The 18686-nt window shown below is 33.2% G+C and overlaps 4 protein-coding genes across 6 annotated transcripts; all 4 read right to left on the bottom strand.

Annotated features, from left to right (window-relative positions):
- Positions 1–908: 908 nt before the first annotated feature.
- Positions 909–2356, bottom strand: LOC112798245 (uncharacterized). The gene is made up of 2 exons (XM_025841480.3): positions 1460–2356; positions 909–1384 (listed from the first exon to the last, which is right to left on the bottom strand). The coding sequence occupies exons 1-2, from the start codon at positions 1807–1809 to the stop codon at positions 1357–1359; spliced, it is 378 nt and encodes a 125-aa protein (XP_025697265.1). The 5' UTR covers positions 1810–2356; the 3' UTR covers positions 909–1356.
- A 3132-nt stretch (positions 2357–5488) lies between these two features.
- On the bottom strand, positions 5489–9003 carry LOC140172867 (uncharacterized). Of its 2 annotated transcripts, XR_011871676.1 has the most exons (11): positions 8585–9003; positions 7963–8058; positions 7374–7458; positions 6936–7057; positions 6653–6677; positions 6478–6561; positions 6326–6355; positions 6110–6215; positions 5901–5965; positions 5608–5702; positions 5489–5519 (listed from the first exon to the last, which is right to left on the bottom strand). XR_011871676.1 is itself a non-coding variant. In XM_072215660.1 (10 exons), exons 1-9 carry the CDS (start codon positions 8672–8674, stop codon positions 5902–5904), a joined length of 702 nt encoding a protein of 233 aa, XP_072071761.1. In that variant the 5' UTR covers positions 8675–9003; the 3' UTR covers positions 5504–5702; position 5901. The 2 variants fall into 2 exon arrangements, 1 of the variants encoding a protein (XP_072071761.1); XM_072215660.1 differs by having other exon boundaries at positions 5504–5702.
- Positions 9004–9335: 332 nt separating this feature from the next.
- LOC112798243 (U11/U12 small nuclear ribonucleoprotein 35 kDa protein-like) lies at positions 9336–12106 on the bottom strand. Of its 2 annotated transcripts, none has more exons than XM_025841476.3 (8): positions 11746–12106; positions 11535–11632; positions 10913–10964; positions 10652–10722; positions 10476–10566; positions 10311–10386; positions 10142–10220; positions 9336–10033 (listed from the first exon to the last, which is right to left on the bottom strand). In XM_025841476.3, exons 1-8 carry the CDS (start codon positions 11891–11893, stop codon positions 9599–9601), a joined length of 1050 nt encoding a protein of 349 aa, XP_025697261.1. In that variant the 5' UTR covers positions 11894–12106; the 3' UTR covers positions 9336–9598. The 2 variants fall into 2 exon arrangements, with proteins under 2 accessions (XP_025697261.1, XP_025697262.1); XM_025841477.3 differs by having other exon boundaries at positions 11742–12084.
- A 1273-nt stretch (positions 12107–13379) lies between these two features.
- Positions 13380–15324, bottom strand: LOC112798242 (small ribosomal subunit protein mL104 (rPPR9)-like). Its single transcript, XM_025841475.3, has one exon. It carries the CDS (start codon positions 15207–15209, stop codon positions 13506–13508), a length of 1704 nt encoding a protein of 567 aa, XP_025697260.1. The 5' UTR covers positions 15210–15324; the 3' UTR covers positions 13380–13505.
- Between the last annotated feature and the right edge of the window lie 3362 nt (positions 15325–18686).

Raw genomic sequence — 18686 nt, 5'->3', positions numbered from 1 at the left:
CTTCTACTCCTTGACAATTAGGGTTGCTCCATTTCCATTAATTGATCAACTAAATTGGATCCCAAAATCGTGTGAAATGTATGTGAAGCAAAACCTATTGATTGGTTGAACACTGAAGAGAGGAGACTTATATAGTTCTCAAACTCTGATGAACCGCACCCTTTAAGAAATTGTTATCAACTATTAGTAGAGCCAAATGCTCATTTTCTTTTTGATGTACTTGAAAGTCACACAAACATAAGGGATAAGATGCATCGGAATTAACTTTCTTGAATGTGTTACATATATATATATATACCGTTACTGGAAGATGTTTCTGAAAATTGTAAGGGTACAAGAATGTTAGGAGAATAGGAGGTAGGCTTTGGAGGAAACGGCACTGCAATAGTGGTCCTTCTAACATTTCTATTACTTTACTTATAATACATGGCCTATTTGTTGGGATTGTTTGAACGCACCAGACTCACCATGATTATCTTCTTTAATATCTCACCTTCTTCTTCCATGATTGAAGAATAACTTGAATGAATGTTATCTTGCACAAAATTTTCATAAATCATTTCAAGAAAGATTTTGCTAGTACGTGATTTTCTACTCTCATAATTTTTTTCTCCAATTATTTCGAGAATCAACATACTATAATTATAAATATCTTATTTGTGAGAAATTCCACCGTATTTTTTACTTAAAATTTTTAGAGCAATGTATCCAATAGTTCGTCTGACACCCAATAAAGATATTATACTCTCTTTTTTGACGTAATCTAGCTAGCCTAAAATCAGACATTTTTTAATAGAACTCTTCGTCCAAAGGAATATTTTGAGATTTGATATCGAGATGAAAAATTTTTATACTACATCCTCAATGCAAGAATTCTAATCCTTGAGCAATAGATATTCAAACAATAATTGGTATTTGGAAATCCATTTCTATTAATAAACTTATCTAGTGAACCAGCTGACATAAATTCAAACACAAGTGCCTTTTATTTTTTTTGGTAACAAAATTCCAAAAGTAAAAGTATATTGTTACATGTGATGTTCTACTGATGCTAATAACAACTTGATTCATGAATTCTTCTTCAGTACCCTTTGATTCAACAAGACGACCATCATATAAGGTTCCTTTGTACACGGTTCCAAATCCTCCTTGCCCTAATTTATGTTGGAATGACTTAGTCAATTTTTTTAATTTTTGAATAGCTGAAGTGCTTTAGTGCCAAAAAAACTAAATTTTTTCATGAAATCCTCCTGGCCATTGTGATTGAAAAAGGTTCTTACTTTCTTGGAGTAAACTTTTCTTATTAAATTAAGAAACCTTTTTCGATTATAAATAATCACAATAATTATTACAAATCTAATACATGTCGCCATTGCTAATGCACCTGCACATATGTAGAAAAATTATACATAAACATGGTGAAATTAGGGCTAGTGCAATGAAATTCTTATGAAAATACCTGCTATCCTCCAAGGAAATGGTGATATTCAGCTTCAGTTTTGGTGGAAATATAGAAACCTCTCCAGATAGGTTGTTATAAGACAAATCCAAAGACTCAAGACGAAGCAATGTTTTCAAGCTCTTAGGTATTGAATCCCTCAAATTATTTCCACTTAAATTCAAGTTCTTCAAATCTCTTAAATTAGAAAATGAAAGAGGGATCAACCCCGTTAAACTTTGCCTTGACAAATTCACAGCAACAACAACGTTCCCTTGTTGGCAATCAGTGTTGTTCCATCTCCATGAACTGGCCAACTGAATTGGACTCCCAAATGCTTGTGTAATGTCTAGCAACACCATCTCCACCATCAGATCGTGGACACAACCTGTTGGTTGGTTGGAAAGTGAAGTTCACATTCTTTCCAAACAGCAAGTTGTTCTCCAAAGAAAGTTGGTTCAATCTGGGTAGAGCCGCGAAAGAAGATGGAACCGTACCAGTTAAGAAATCGTTCTCAAGCCTCAATTCAGTCAAATACTGGAAATTAGTTAGGTGAGGATGAGGAAGGTGACCTGTGAAATTGTTATGGAGCCTGAGAAGCCTGATTTCTGGTTGCCAAGGGCTAAAATCTCCATTCCAGTTTGTGCTAAAGAGTTGGGGATTTCTCGCAATCTGGGGAAGGAAGTGAATATATCTGGTAAGGTGGAGTACATGTTAGTGAGAATGGTGGGGAAGGTCCATGGTGCAAGGTTGAAGTTGTTGCGGAGGCTGAGGAAGTAGAGGAGTTTGAGATTGGAGGGCAGTATTCCGGTGAGTGACTGTCCACCGAGTCAGATAGCGGTGACGTTGCCGTTGCCGGTGGGAAGTGTTTTTGGACCAACCATATGCTGGTGCAAGTGATGAACAACCTTAGAAGCCATTCATTAATGGCATCAAGGAATCTAATTATATAAGTTGGTTACTTTGTTCGGGGGAAGATTTTTTAATATATAGCTTTATGAACATAGAAATTCATATATCACTATGAAGCACGGACACTTCGCTGAGTTGCGGTGTCCGCATGTCGGGCACATTTTGGACACGACACTCGTCCGACACGCGTGTCTGCTGTGTCCAAACCGTGTCTTAATAAAAAATAAAAAAATTCTTCGCCGGACACGCTTGGACACACCTAAATACCATCACGTGTCAGCGTTTCCAATCTTATTCTTAACATATATTTTTGAAATAAATTTAGATATAGTATATATTATTATTTATTAAAATAAAAAATATTTTAAATATTTGATATAATTAAAATAAGAGATTAAAAATAATTAAAAAATTAATGAATATTTTAGTATCAATAAAATATCAAAATACCATTATGATTTATTTAAAAAAATACTTCATATTTTATATGTATGCGTGTCCCCGTGTCTTATAAAATTTTAAAATTCGCGTGTCAGCGTGTCCCGTGTCGGTGTCTGTCCGATAGGTTAAGGACTAATCTGTCGCGGATCTGGGCTCCATTTAATGGTCTACCACTGGCCAATGAGTTGCTGCATGCACAAAGCGAGGTTCGAACTCCCAACACTTGCTTAAGCGGACGAGTGAGCTGACCACTCGACCATCCCAAGTTGGTTCATATATCATGAGTTGTCAAAATGGCTGAGAATATCATGCTTTGTTATTTGAGCTTGTGTATGCCTATATTATTCTCTTGAGGCCGTTTAAACTGTTGGACAATATCTCCTTTTATAATATATATATATATACACGAATAATTGATTTAATAACCTAATTTTTGAATATATGTTGTAGCATAATAAGGTCACGTAGAATTTATTCTTCATGAACTTGAATGTTCCGGTGTTTCATGATAAATATATCATACGCTGCATGAAGTATATGTATATATGAGTAGGCTATTCATCATGTGCAAGAATGTCTCTTCCATTTTACCATGGATTATATTTCTTCAACAAATTAAAGAGAATGCCACAAAGTTGCATTGACATTCTAATATACAGTGTAATTGGTATCCAATAAACAGTATCATATATATAATTCAAACATCGCTTTGAAACTGCAACATTCTCTGTATACACGGAATAAGTTATCCATGGTTAGCACCTCTACCAATAAATCAGATTCTATGAACGTGTCATTTTCTTCTATCCCATGTATTCATTTCTATGGAATCTTTCTATCAAAAACATTCATCATGTGTTTTAGATAGTAAAAGAATAATTAGCAGTATCACTTCATACAAGTAGGGGTGTCCCGGATCGGATCGGATATAGCCGAAAATTCGATCCGATCCGCACAATTTCCATCGGATCGGATCGGATATGATATCCGCACTTTTTAGTGTCGAATCCGATCCGATCCGATCCGCACATTTGCGGATTGGATCGGATCGAATATCGGATATATCTGTATAATTAAACCTTCTCTTTTTAATCATATTTCTATGTAAAAGAATTCGATAAAAATATTTCTTTCATACTTTTAAACTTATTTATTCCTAAAATATTTTTAATCAAACTCTCTCTAAATAACAAAAATAAAATAATACAATATATGAATAATAATTACTAACTAAAATATACAAACAAGTAAATATAATACCAAACATATATATATTTATTTATTTTTTAATTATTATAGTGCAGATCTGCGGATCGGATACGGGGATGTAGGGCAGATATCTGCGATCCGATCAATTTGTGGATCGGATCGTATCCGCAATTTTCGGATCGGATGCGGATATTTACCGCAGATCTGCGGATACGATCCGATCGATGGACACCCCTACATACAAGTGTTATATTGTGGAGTATAGAGGTAACCTTAACTTGTCCTTTAGTTTTTCAGCAACCAAATTCCTCGTGATATGGACAATAAACTCATATGCAGTTAACTTCATGTGAAATTGATAGTTGAGAGTCGTTAAATGATTTGACATGTTTGACTAAATTGTCATCTAAGAGTTCTTGGCTATCAACTTTATACGAAGTTAACTGTACCCGAGTTTTCACCATAATTAAAAGCAAATTCATGGAAAAACGAATAATGAAGAAAATCAATAGCATAAGGCCAAGATTCGATTATTATCTCACTTTTTTTTCCCTTTTAAAGAGCAAGGCCTACCATACCATGCCTATAAATAAGAACCTATAGCTAATTATAATTCACAAGCTAAGCAATCTTCTCACATTATAGAGAGATTGACAATGTGAAAGAACTCTTCATGTTCCCTCAAAGGCTTCCAGTATTCGGTAGTATTCTTTTATAACTACTTGAATGCTGGAGGCCTTTGAAGGAGACTTGAAGATTAACTTCTTGTTATAATAAGATCAATTTCAAAGACATTCACTTTGTTAAAGTGATGATCTTTTTTGGATTAGTGTTGTGCTTTGAGTGAGGGTTGAGGAACCCTATTAAGTAATGATGCAAATCATTCATTCACACATTATTTCTCACCACAAATAAATCAAAACCCTAAATTCAAGAACTAATATGGTATCAGAGCTTGTGCTATGCTACCATGGCTTCCTTACATTATTCACAAGCTACATAAAGCATAAGACACACTCAAATTAATCAAGTTGCGTCAACAATTGAAGGTCATGATTTGCTGAATCATATCATAAGAAAAAGAATTCAAAGAAATTTATGTCACCAAGAAGAAGACTATCCTGAATTTCGAATTGCAATTGGTTGCTACAATGCCTTTTGCAACAAGAATGGTTCGTTGCGAGTTTGCACATCAGATCTGGAGAAAGGTTAGAAACTTTATCTTGCTTCGCAAATTACGGCAAAAGGCATGCAATCGAAGGCTAAGCTTTTTTAGAAAAATGGTTCATTAGTGGTTATATTATATATTTGTTTTACTTACTAAATATTTCCAATTTTCTACACCTTTTATGGGAATGATTATATCCTTTCAATTATAAAGTAGTGTTGGAAAATCCTCTATCTCTTTCAGTTATGTTTAGTTGAAGAGCCAAATTATACGATAAAAAAAAAGTAGAATAATAATACCAAGAGCTTCTAAAGTACCAATGAAGACAACAGACAGCTTGAAATACTTCAACTGTATTTCCAACAAGTAAGTACAAATGAGAGTCAATTAATAATAGATTAATGAAAAAGATATACAAAGCTATGGTTAAAGAAGCAACCTGAAATATTCAGGCTGCAAAGAATGAATCCACATGCATGGGGAAATATCCACAGATAAATTCAGTATACCAAGCTTGGTTACATATTTCTCAACCTGCAAAAACAAAATTTCCCCATCAGTAGGATTAACAGTTTTTTATGCTTTAATTTTTTTTTTCATGTACAAATGCAACATATTCAAATTACTAAATTATTAAATTGATTACTTGAAATATACGCAAAACATAATAGTTATAACATTAATTCCATAAATGCTCCTTATGCAATAGCATATGAATAAATAAATATTTACCTCATGATAATATGACAAGTCCAAGGTACAAAGATGCACATAGAAATGCAAATGATATCATCCCCCTGAAAGTGGAATGCATTACATAAAGGAATATTGATGAATAATCAAAATGAAAAGTTTTATGAATTCAAACTCATGATACTTGAATCCCATAAAATCAGATACTAAGTCCGGATTTTATTTATTATTTATATAACAAGACTCACCAAATAACTCCCCATCCAAATCCATTACAGGGGCATGGGCAAACTTCTGCAAACTTCTCAGCATCACTCGAATGAACTCTTCGAGATATTAAATCGTCATAAATATCTAGACAAGAATTGCGCACAGTCACATTATAGCAGCCATTTCAAGATATTTGTTATCATATGAAGCAAAAATACAAGAATAGACCATATAGAAGGTGCTAGAAAGTGTACCGTAAACTGAAAACAAACTGTTCATCACACCTGAAAACAAAATCATAATTAATTGATGATATATTTCACAGGAAATGGCACAACTAACTACCAGAAACAAATTCTTTTCTTTTTTTACAGGAAATGATCCAGTAAAGAGGACAAGAGCATACCGATAAAGAGAATGACATAACGAAGGATATGAACAGTAGTTTTCTCTTGCAGTACCCAAATTACAGCAATAAAGATAATGAATCCTGATGTTCATTGATCAAGAAGAACAATGTCAGAAATTGTGTCAAGATTTTTCGAATTCTTTTATTTGGAGAATATCATGAAGGCACTCACCAATGCAGAGTCCTCGTAGTGTCCACTTTTTTGACAAAGGGTGTAGGCAGGCAAAGAAAAAAGGATAAAAGTCAGGACCTAAATTATTCAAATCAATTATGTAAAAACATTTGCATTTTTGCTTTTTTGCATTTATAACACATCTTAACTCCGCCTATGTTACACTTGCGGTACATAGCCGGTCCCAAGCCCGGATAAAGGAGGAGGGTTGTGTTAGGTCTTCGGCAACCAACATAAAAATATAGCCGAACCCCCATGACATGGCATTTATAACACATCTTACATTTTTAGCAACAAAGAGCACAATAACAAGAGCAGCAATAAAGCAACCAGCAGCAATTCTCGCAGTGAGAAGATTTGTGGAAGCAAGTATCAGAGCCATCCCCCAAAATGATGAACCAAGATCTAAATACAAAACCAATCAGAAAAATAATTAATGCATCCCAAAATTGCCTAATTACACTAATAAATATTCAGCTTAGAGATTATCTACATATTTGTACATCACATAATCACATTATTTGCTCTCACTTTTCACGTATGCAATTTTGGATCAAAGTCATAGGGCATGTGGTGCTGCCACTTTCATCAGACACAATACACAAGACTATGGTCTAGTTAATTTCAAAAGATTTACCCTGTTGCATATATCATGTATTCATGTGGAACAAAGTTAAAGATTAATGTATTAACTGAAAAAGGAGGGAGAAAAGTGCATTACATCCAGCAGGCAAGATGATCCAGTATGCGCCACCTCTAGTCTGTGTTACTCCACCCTCATTTGCATGAACCTGGATTCCCTCAACCTGTTGGCATCAAACTAATGATAGGTTAGTGTGCAGAAGAGAAAGTAAAACAATCTTAGCAGCATTAACTTTTGCCACATAGTACAGTTATTTTCATTTTATTACCCTTTTCCCCTTCATAGTTCATACACATAAGGTTCATTATGATGTTTCTTTAAGAAAATTAGAAGCACGCCCTTCTGTGTTTCTGTCCCTAGAGAACTAAAATTTACTTAAACCAGATCATGCCCTACTAATATCTTTAAAAAAGGGTATTCTCTGTTTAAAATGCAACAAAATTAAATACATCATTACATGAACTTCTAAAGTTAAATATCTCCACTCAAATTAACTGGAACCATCATTGATTCAAGACATTCCTTGATTTCTTGCATTATAAAATAAAAGCCATAACATCATTGTGTGTGTGTGTGTGTGTGTGTGTTCCTTCCTATGTTGAGACAGAGACCAGAGTTGGCAACTTGTACAACAAAATGCAGTAAGCTTCGGTATTGTTAGTTATACCTTGCCACAAGTGAGAATGCAAGCAATTGCATGACTTGCTTCGTGCAAAAACACAGTGATGAGCTTGAAAGGTGTAAGTAGAAAGGTCCTCCATAGCTAAAACCACCACATCAAAGTATTAGCATAAGAAGATCAATTATACAGCTACAAACAAAAATATTGCAATAGATATGGCAATAACTATGGTTATTAGTTCCACATATATGGAAAAGAAAAAATAAACATAATATAACATTCAAGTGTATACTATATGAGACTAACCAAACTAAGGACCTCTTTTATAAATGTTCCATTTTCAAATGTCAAATCAACTCATAGTAGAGCTACCCAAATTTGACCCAGTCTAAACAGATTTGAGAAACAAGAAATTTGAAAATGATAAACGATTCCCAATACTCTTCCTCTTGGGATGCATGATTCTCTCAACTAAAAGCTTGAAAATTTTGACATGGCAAATAAAAAAGGAGTGATTTTTAATCATAAAGTACTGATAATTTAAACTAAAGTCTCTGACTTTGAGCTGAAAAGCAAGTGATCGCGCAAATTGCTAAAGTGGGGTGTGTTATCCCTTTCTGCAAAGAAGAAAGATAAGTGGTTCAAGAGAGAGAGAGAAGGTACGAACCACGAAGATAACAACGGTGAAGGCAGCAACACAAGCAATGAAGATCTTCTGATCTTTGTCACAACAGTTCTTGAGTTCCCAGTTGGGCATTGTGGATGCTCTTTCTCAGTTCAAATGAAGGAAAGGATCCAACTTTGTTGTGTCTGATTGAAGAAGAAGGAACAGCGTTTGGTGGGTGCGAAAGTTGAGGCAAAGTACAGAAAGGAAGGAAGAAAAAAAGTAGCAATCAAATCGGAATTGTTTTTGAAAAAGTAATGATAATTAAAAAGAAAACTAAAGGATTCATTGGCCTAAACGACTGCTACAACGGGAAGGTTTGCGTTGCCTGCCCCAACTCGTGAAAAGTCAACCACGTTAATGAAACAAACCCTTTTTTTCAATGACAATTCTGAGGTGGTCTCTTCCAACTATTATCGTTCGTTTGTCATTGTATGATTTTGGTATTTACAATGACTTGTTTGATCTTTTCAAGATTACTTACTAAGCAGTAATTTATTACTTTTGCAGTTGTTTTGGTTTTTATTTTCTTTTGATTTTGAAGGGTATTACTAGTATTATCTTACTTTTTAAATAAATTTGTATTTTGTTTACCAAACAGTACTTTTGATCCTTTGAACTTTTCGTTTAATTTTTCTCGAACAAATATCCTGTGTAATTATGTAAAGACCTAGTCACCTTTCGATATCTTTGTCTGTGTGACACTATCTTAATAAAGTGACTTGATCCAAACTTCCTTCAGCTTCAGCACTGATTCTACTCAAACTATTGACTTTATCATAATCACTTTTTGAGGCTGGTACCTTAAAAATGTTGTATGACTTGAATTAACATACATTGGTGAAAAATGAGTTGGCTCTATCAGTAAGGATTGGGACATGACCCTTCTTAATAAGAAATCAGTAACTACAGAGTGCTAACCACTGAGAGTTCCTATATCTTCCATGTTACCATGTACACAGTATATACATACAAATCCGAAAGGGCTTGATTGACATCGACGGATCGTCGTACGCCTTAGTCTTCATTCGGTGAACGCCGGCTATATTTTTCCCTCCTATGAGAGTGTTCAGCTCTTTCTTTCCGTTTACGAGAATGCTTCTCGGATTCAGAACTCCTGTACCGATGTTCTTTCTCAGACGACCTCCTATGATGGTAATGGCTACCCTTCTCTTCTTTTCTCTCTGAAGAGCCCCTTCTGCGTGAGTGATCTTCTTGGTGACTCGAACTCCTCCTATAATGTCCTTCCTCATCTTCTCGATAACTCGAACTCCTTCTAGAATGCCTTTCCTCATCTTCTCGGTGACTCGAACTCCTTCTATAATGCTCTTCCTCAGTGTCTGCCGAACTTTTGAGAGCATCTTCAGTCCTGTTCTTGTCCTTGGAACTCCTTCTATGAGAGCCTTCTTCCCTGTCCGAAAGGTCCCTTTCTCTTCTAGGAGGGGATGGGACCTGTATATACACATTAGCAAATGAAAGTAAGTACAGATATATTCTTACAAAATGAGAATATAAGAAACCATCTCAAGGGAATATATGCTGTAAAGTTAATAACAACACCTGAAAGCGTGACATGTATCTACCCTCAGGTGGTGGTGGGATGCCAAGCTTCTTCAATTCCTCGTATGGGATCGGCTTCCTGGTTAAAAGCAGATCATGGTTTGAGAACTAGTTTCTAAGATATTTCCAAAGAAAATAGCAGATATAATTGAGAGGACTGAATATATACAAGGGTGCACGAAATGGTTTCTCTCTTCCTCCAAAACGAAGTTGTCCTGATTCCTTCTTGCTGCTAAGGCCACCACCTGTGAGAGAAAACAGAGATATGAGATGGCTCTGGCTCAGTGAGCAGATACTACAAATACAATTTAAGGAATGAGACACTTTAACTGACCTAATCTTCTAGGAATCCATCCTGGCATCAATTGTTGCCTGTTATAATCAACTATGATTTCACAATCATCGATATAGGAATGATGAGCATCCTGCAAATGAGAAAAACATATATCAGCACAATTAACATTTCAAACAATTAAAAAACATGAGCAATTTTTTAACACGTTACAGCACCATATATGCACGTCGCATCTCTCTTTCAGTTTCGAATTCAACAAAAGCATAACCACGAGAAGCTCCTGTTACTGCAACCAAAATCAAAGTAAATCCAAATTATAAACTTGAACCCCACAGCTTGACAGATATATGGTTAAAAGAGTAATTATCAATATATGGCATTCAGTCATGAACCATAAAAACTTGGCTGTTAAAAGATGCATGATGAAATCACAATGGTAGAGGGATTGAATATTAGGATAGACTAAAGAACTATACCAATGTCCCTGACCAAGCGTAAGTTCTTCACCCGACCATACTTACTCATAACCTGAAAGACCAAAACCACATAATACATCAGACAAAAGTTCTACAAAATGAGGCAGCAAAAGAAGTGGCAATATGATCTAAATGTGCATTAGGATTATAGTCTTTTCCCTCTCTCTTTCATTTGTCCATCAATTCTGAGTTCTTAAATCGAACAAACTTTAGTCTTTAAAACTGAATTGCATCAATCTAATCTATGAAGAAATTTATATCTTCAAACAACAAGTAGTAAAAATGAGTTACTTTCATACTTTCACCAATGGATTCTTTGCTCAGAAGCACAATCAAAAATCAGAATTGAATACGTCCTTCTAATCCAATATCTTACTTCCTACTTCTCTATTCTCAAGGCAAAAACCAAATCAACATTACCTAAGTTAAAATTTAAAACATAGTTAAGACAATTCTAAAATATTCTTATGTGTAGTTTCCAGTTTCCACAAGATCAAAGTAACATCTACGCCTATTTCGTAGGCCTTGCTAACTACTAACAAAATCTAACATGGAAGATGAAAACATCATTTTGTACCCAATAAAAAAATAACAATTTAGAAAAGAGGTGAGAAAGGTGAACCTTGCGGAGAGTATCTTCAGAGGTGAGACGAGAGAGACGACCCACGAAAAGAGTGCAATAAGGGTCTCCAATAATCTTAGGATCACCGAAAGGGTCATCTGCAAAATCCAATTTTTCAACATAAAAATGAACAAAATCAAATTTTTATTCTAATTTCATCGCGGGGGAAAAAAAACAAAAAGGAGAAAAAGAAAAGAATGGAGATACAAACAGAGGCCGATAGAGGAACAGAGGTGAGCGCGATAAATGGCATTGTCGTGAGGAAGAACGTCGGTGCCGTCGATGCTGCCAGCTTGAATGGGATGATAGGAATCAGCGTAGAAAACTGAGTTCAAGTTTCTCGCTCTCATTTTCTCCATATTCTTCAAAATTGGAGATTAGAGATTGAAGAAGAAGAAGAAGAAGAAGTGGAACCTAATCTACCCTAAAACTGAAGTAGAACTCTGGAAGAGTTCAGAGAATCAGAAGTGAATGAGTGAACAACCGCCAAAATGGTGTAGCTGGATCTTTCTCTATTTCTCTCTCGTTTGCCACTTCTAACTTCTAATTTGTTTTATTATTGCCTTAAGCCCTTAATTTATATATTTTCCTTTTCTTAAAAGAATTGCTAAATGCGTGTAAAATACGAATTTTTTATTTTTAATATTGGAATGGTAGTAGTATTTTTCTTAAATGTGGATTGTTGGGGTGTTATACTTAAATGTGGGATCATTTAACTAGAGAAGCAGAAATCGGACTGACCGATTTGTGAGAAGTACACAAATCAATTCCAGGGATTTTTGAGAGGTACACAAATCGGTCCCAGGAATTTGTGTACTTCCACAGTTTTGAAAAACACCAAAAATTACCATGTTAAAGTATATCACCACTTTTACTTCCATAACAAAAAAAATTAGCCGTAAATTACATATATTTATTATGTATATTTTATATTTTTTAATTTAATTAACTAATTTAGTAATTAATATTTTGCATAAATATATTTGAACTTTTTTTATAAATAATTTATCACTCCTCCCACTAAAATTTTACTCAAATTCTTTTTCGAGAAAGACCTGTATCACAGGATGGTGTGAGAAGAGAAGTGTTTTACGTTGCTATGGGTTATACAAATCAATGTCTCCGATTTCTTTGTATTATTTTGTTTTTTTAAACAAACAATCACAATCCGATTTGTGGTTTAAAAAATAAAAAATTTTTTAATGTTGAAATCGGACCCTTCGATTTTTATTTTCAAAACTAAAAAAAAAAATTAAAAATACAAATCGGACCCTCTCATTTGATCATCACCTTTTCTATACAAAGAACTCGCATGGTCCGAACTCTTCACACTAAAAACTGAGCAAAAGCTGTCCCCACCAAAAACCCAATAATCATGCACAACACAAATGAAGTTTCTATAACAAAAAAAAAAATGAGCCAAAAAGGTAATAAAAATATTTTATTATTTTTCAAAGTTTTAATTTAGCCATGATAAAGAACCAAATACAACAAAATTTGGCATTTGAAGTTAATAGGTGGTGTAATGGCCAGAGAATGTAGCATTGGAGAAGTTAGACTTTGGAGAAGTTAGACTACTTAAAAAGTTTGTCAAAAATATTAAGAAAACAGTAATGCTATAGAGATAATAATATAAAATTATTTTATTTAACTTAATATATATAATTTTATGTATATAACATCTAAAATTACATACTTATTACATTTAATATTATGCATTTATTTCAGACGTAATTAAGGAAAGTAAGATAATACAACTTTGGGTTAATTTGAATTGGTTTTTATTGTCTACCAATCATTTTTGAAACATCAACTTCATATCTGAATCATCAAAACTGATCCAAGTTCCAACAACTAAGCATTTATTAGCAGTTCAGTGAACATCACAGGGTAAGTGAAATTTTGAAGAGAAATATAGGTTTCAAAAATTGTTCCAACAACAAAGGACTGTACATTTTGTTCAATCAAAAACTAATCAGGCTCTATTGTCTCCAGTAATTGCCGCACTACATTTAACTTTCCACACTTCTGAAACACATCCTTAAATGTATCTCTGGCAGATGGTGATAAACAAATACCCTGTTCAAGCATTGATTTTGCTTTCTCATAAGCTGCATCAAGTTGACCAATCTTACACAGCTTCTGCAGCTTTTTGTTCTCTAATTTTCTTTCCAATTTACAACACAGATCCAACTGATCATGTTCTCTCAAAAGACTGTCTACTAAATTGTAAGTGTGAAAATGTGGAATCCATCCAAATCCCAGCATTTCGGTTAACAAGTCATAAGCAACTTTCCAGTTCTTCCTCTCACCATTAGCATGGATTAAAGCTGCATAGGTCGAATTATCAGGAAGGCATCTTTTCTTGTTCATGATTTCATAGACCCTTGTAGCATCATTCAAATTACCCAACTTACACAGCATGGATATGATAGAATTGTAAACAACCAATTTCGGCTTTAAACCATGTTGCAGCATTCTCCCAAACAATTTACTAGCTTCCTCCACTCGGCGTTGTTCGCACAACGCCCTTATGACAATCGAGTATCCCTCTCCCACGCAAGTTAACTTCTTTTCCTCAGCAATCATCAAAATTTCAACAGCTTCTTCTGTCTTACCTAAGCGACAAAGCTCGGAGATAAACTTAACTACAACAAAAGAACTAGGCCACAAGCCAGATCTATGAACTGCCCTAAATACAGCAATTGCAGGCTGAATTGAACCACTATTAGTATTACTACTACATCCAACATTAGGAACCAATATAGTATAAGGTCTACGAGTATTTTTCACCCTAAGCTTCTCAACAGAACCTTCTTTAGCACTCATTGAGCACAATTCACCAATGAGTATGTTCACTGCAGATCGAGATGGAATCACACCAATCTCGTCCATTCGGCCGAAAATTTCAAGAGCAGCCTCTAATCTACCAACTTTACACAAACCAACAAGCATGTTACTACAGGAATAGGTGTCAGGAGATTCAATCCTGCGAAAAATCGAAAGCGCAAGGTCAACCATCTCCTCAGATGATTGCCTCTTGCACAGCACATAAAGCATGTTATTGTAGACAAGATTATCAGGCTTACACCTAAAAACAGTTCCCATTTCATCAAACAGTGACAATGCTTCCCTAATCCTTCCATTCCTACCTAAAAACCTGATGCAAATAGACAAAGCCTTGCAAGAAACACTACCTTGATTATGCAGTGAGACAGTCATCAACAAACACTTCATGTCATCAAAGAGCTTTCTCCTACACAAAAAATCAAGCATGTACTCGACAACAAAGTGATCAAGCTGAAACCCCATGTGGGTCCCAGCCCAAGAGAAGAAATTCAAGGTCTTGGCCCTACCCAGTTGCTTGTAACTCATCAACACCCTAAGGACAATCTTGGAATTCAAAACTCCCTTGTAGGGACCCAAAACATTATCAATGTTATCACTGTTGGAAGAGACACGGTGGCAGAGCAAAGAACAAATGGAAACAGCAAGAGAAGAAGAAGAAGAAGATGTGGTTGGTGGTGTTTTGCGTGTGGGAACAATGGAATTAGTAGATAGAATGGATTGTGGAGGAGAAGAATGAACTGAAACAGTTGCAGAGAGATTATTGAAAAGGTGACATGTAATGGAAAAACAAGCACCTCCATTTCTGTTCCTAAGAACACACAACATAATTTCTAGTATTCTACGAAGACATCACAGCTTCATTACCTCGTACTTCATTCTCTCTGTCTCTGAGGAATTGAATTTGAGGTATCATTGATTCTTTTCGCTTCTTGTGCTTGTTCTTCATTCCTCAATGCCGAACAATAGACCAAACCGATAATTGGGCTTTATTGTTGGGCCCATTTCTAAAAAGTATTAGTTTTTGCTTCTTGGGCTATAGGCCCATATATCCATATTAAAAAAAATTCTTTTCTTAAACATCCAAAAAACAAAAAGAGAAAAAGACGTAATGAATTTATGATTACTCTACAGACCCAAAAAAAAAAAAAATTATGATTACTTTTGTTTAAATTTCAAAGATTATTTTTGTTTTTAACTTTTAATCGTCTATGGTAACAAGTTTGATTTCTTTATTTGGTTGCTTAGCATCAAGAACAATGGTTAATTTCCTTTCAGGAATTTAAGATCATTAAAATAGCTATGCACTATATATATATGGCAAGAATCAAATTCTAAACCAACAGTTTTATTATATTGGAATACAATTGTATTAATATACACCAAATCAATTATCAATATGAAATGTATGTTAAAAATGAGTTAAACTATACACATATTTATACATAATATAATAATTAATTTAGTAGTTGATTTGGTGTATAAGTAATATTTTTTATTGGAATGTATGTATTATTTCATTTACTTGAATTTTTATAGTCTGTTTGGAATGCATTTGATTTGAAATCATAGATGAATTGAATTCTATTCCTTATTTTGGAATAGAAAAAAAACATGAAGTTGAATTCCGGTGAGAATTCCAATTCTCATTTTACTCCCATTTACAAATCAGACCTACTTTGGTCTGATTTCAAAATCAATTCTCACCTAAATCTCACTTAAACTGTGTAATATCAAAAATACTCCTGTCCAAATTATAATATTTCATAATCCCTTCACTTTCTTAATATTTATTGAGGGGTAAAAATGTCTTAGAAAAATAATGTAATTCATCAACAAGTTATTTTAAATAATGAAATTCAATTCTATCTCATTAAATGAGTTAGTTATTCCAAACTATCGAATTGAATTCCATTTCTTTAAAAATTTATTTTTTAATGGAATTGAATTCTAATTTCATCAGGTGTCCAAACAGGCTAACAAGTATGTAAAGCTTGTTATTTTCCTTAATTATGTGCATGTAAATGTCATAAAAATTAAAGACCTTTATATGAATTATAGCAAATAAAGCTTGTTTGTTTATTACTTGATTGGATTGCCTCTCATATCATAGGGAATTATATTAGGGCTTACGTAACTGAAACATTCTAGCAGACACCAATTGTTGTTATATGCCCCATTTGGTGCATGCTTGAAGGACATTAACTATTTTCCAAAAATTTTTAATTCAATAAGATTGGAGCTTATTGCCAATTTAGGGACCCCAAATTTATATGAATCCAATTGTGCTCTTCCTCCTATGAGCTATGCCAAGACAATCAAAGCTTTCAGATTGTGACAACTTGATTAGATGAAAGATGTAATGTTCTCAATTTTGTCTCACAATCACAAAAGATATTAATAAATAAATAATAAACATTTTGTTTTGCACTTTATTTGCATTCGGAATGATTAACATCTACCATTTAATGAGGTTTATTATCATGGAATTGGTGGTTGTTTTGCATATACTTTAGATTTCACTTTGGAGTAACACGTTTTTTTTTTTAACTAAATATAAGAGACTCGAATTCGCAACCTCTTAATTGAGTATGTGGAGACTATGTCATTTCAGTTATAATTCATTAGCAAATGGGTTATTATTATTAGTGAGAATATATAGTACAATAATATATAATTGATTGATATTCTGTAATGATTTTTTACTAATATTGGTCCATCTAAATTATTGGCACTACTATTATTGAATTTATATAATATATTGATGGTAATAAAATTTCAAATATTGTGTGAGTTTTTTTTTTTTTTTTTTTCTTTACTGAGCTTAGACTATTCCAAGGGACTTTTTTTTTTAATCACACATGCCAAGTGGCCAGAGATGAAAATGAAAATTATTTAAATTTCAAAAGGTGGGGCAAATTAAAGAAGGTGCCATTTATGTATGATGGTCCCTTCTTTTGAGTCATTGACATTGAAGTGTAAGAGAGGAAGCAACAATAATTAATTAATTAATTACTTGATTTTAACATAAGATGTGATTAGCAATGTCATGTCTTGTGTATAAATCATATGCCCGCTCAATTAAATATTTTAGAAATTTAGATTTTGTAAGATGAAAAAGCTAATAAAATGATTAAATAAAAGATTAATCACTATTAAAATTATAACTTTTAAAAATAATATATATGTCCTACTATTTTAATTATTTAAGAGTGATTAATTTTTTATTTTATTATTTTATTAATTATTTTAGAAGATATTGATCATATGAAATAATATAGAAATAATACACATGACATTTTTGTTATAATATCATTTTTCTAAAAAATTTAAGTTGATAGAAAAAGATACATAAAATGTTATATTCTCTAACACGTCTTTTTAAATAAGAGTTTTTTCTAAAAAAAATTTATAATTTTTTTTATTTGTTTTACACTATTTTTTTAGAATTTATCAATAATCAAACTCTAAATTTTTGAACATATATCATAATATTATTTTTTAAAAAAATTTAAACTAATAGAAGAAATATTCTTTAACAATTTCAACTATATATGTTCTTAGAGTAAAATTACATAATTAAACAAAGTTTGATAAAAAATAATAATAATAATAATAACTTACTGCAAAACGCGTCAAAATGGATTCAAGTGAATGATAGATTGTTAAGCAATTATTAACAAATAAATGATGATATTAACCCGAGAATCATTGTTTGAGTAACATACAGAACTATATAACATTATTACATTAATAATAATCATCATCACAACCAATAGGTACGCATTTGTATCCATTGATTTGGAAGATTCTAATAATGGCATCTTAGTTTCTATTTTGGCACATAACATCAATAATGTACATATTATGATTGATATATGTACTAATAATTATTAATTCTTTTATTATAGATTTATAGTAGGCTTGTAGTCTATATTTAATTATTTTATTTACTAATTGCAAATTTGCAATGCTGTGCTGTACAGTGTGCACACATGACACAACCAATTGAAAAGAAAACGCCAACAATAGATCCCTGTAATATAGAACTTGTCTCCAGTTTCAAACATGCATGCTCATAGACAATAATATAATTCAGGTTATTATGTTACAACATTTTTAGTTTAGTTACCCCCATGCACTTCTATTTTATATAATATATATGTAACAATAGCGGTGTTATCGGTTCGGTTTGGTTCAGTTTTGGATCAAAAATTAACCGAATCGATATGTTCGGTTTTTACAGACACACAATTGTTTGGTTTGTTGTTTTTATAACAATCGAACCGAATCGAACCGAACCAA

This window comes from Arachis hypogaea, chromosome 14 (genome assembly GCF_003086295.3).
Source record: "Arachis hypogaea cultivar Tifrunner chromosome 14, arahy.Tifrunner.gnm2.J5K5, whole genome shotgun sequence".
NCBI lineage: Eukaryota > Viridiplantae > Streptophyta > Magnoliopsida > Fabales > Fabaceae > Arachis > Arachis hypogaea.
The sequence above is the reverse complement of the archived record's forward strand: the minus strand, read 5'-3'. Positions and strand labels throughout refer to the sequence as shown.

Bases quoted from the DNA above. Each gene is read 5' to 3' on its own strand.
- LOC112798243 (XM_025841476.3), bottom strand. From the start codon at position 11,893: ATGGAGAAAATGAGAGCGAGAAACTTGAACTCAGTTTTCTACGCTGAT. The intron at 10,965-11,534 runs GTTCACCTTTCT...TTGGTCTTTCAG, and splicing joins CTGAAGATACTCTCCGCAAG to GTTATGAGTAAGTATGGTCG. The intron at 10,034-10,141 runs GTGTTGTTATTA...GTGTATATACAG, and splicing joins GATACATGTCACGCTTTCAG to GTCCCATCCCCTCCTAGAAG.
- LOC112798245 (XM_025841480.3), bottom strand. From the start codon at position 1,809: ATGGTGGAGATGGTGTTGCTAGACATTACACAAGCATTTGGGAGTCCA. The intron at 1,385-1,459 runs GTATTTTCATAA...ACATATGTGCAG, and splicing joins ATTTCCTTGGAGGATAGCAG to GTGCATTAGCAATGGCGACA.
- LOC140172867 (XM_072215660.1), bottom strand. From the start codon at position 8,674: ATGCCCAACTGGGAACTCAAGAACTGTTGTGACAAAGATCAGAAGATC. The intron at 6,216-6,325 runs GTACACTTTCTA...ATTCTTGTCTAG, and splicing joins CAGTTTGTTTTCAGTTTACG to ATATTTATGACGATTTAATA. The intron at 5,966-6,109 runs GTGAGTCTTGTT...TTCCACTTTCAG, and splicing joins TTTGGATGGGGAGTTATTTG to GGGGATGATATCATTTGCAT.
- LOC112798242 (XM_025841475.3), bottom strand. From the start codon at position 15,209: ATGTTGTGTGTTCTTAGGAACAGAAATGGAGGTGCTTGTTTTTCCATT.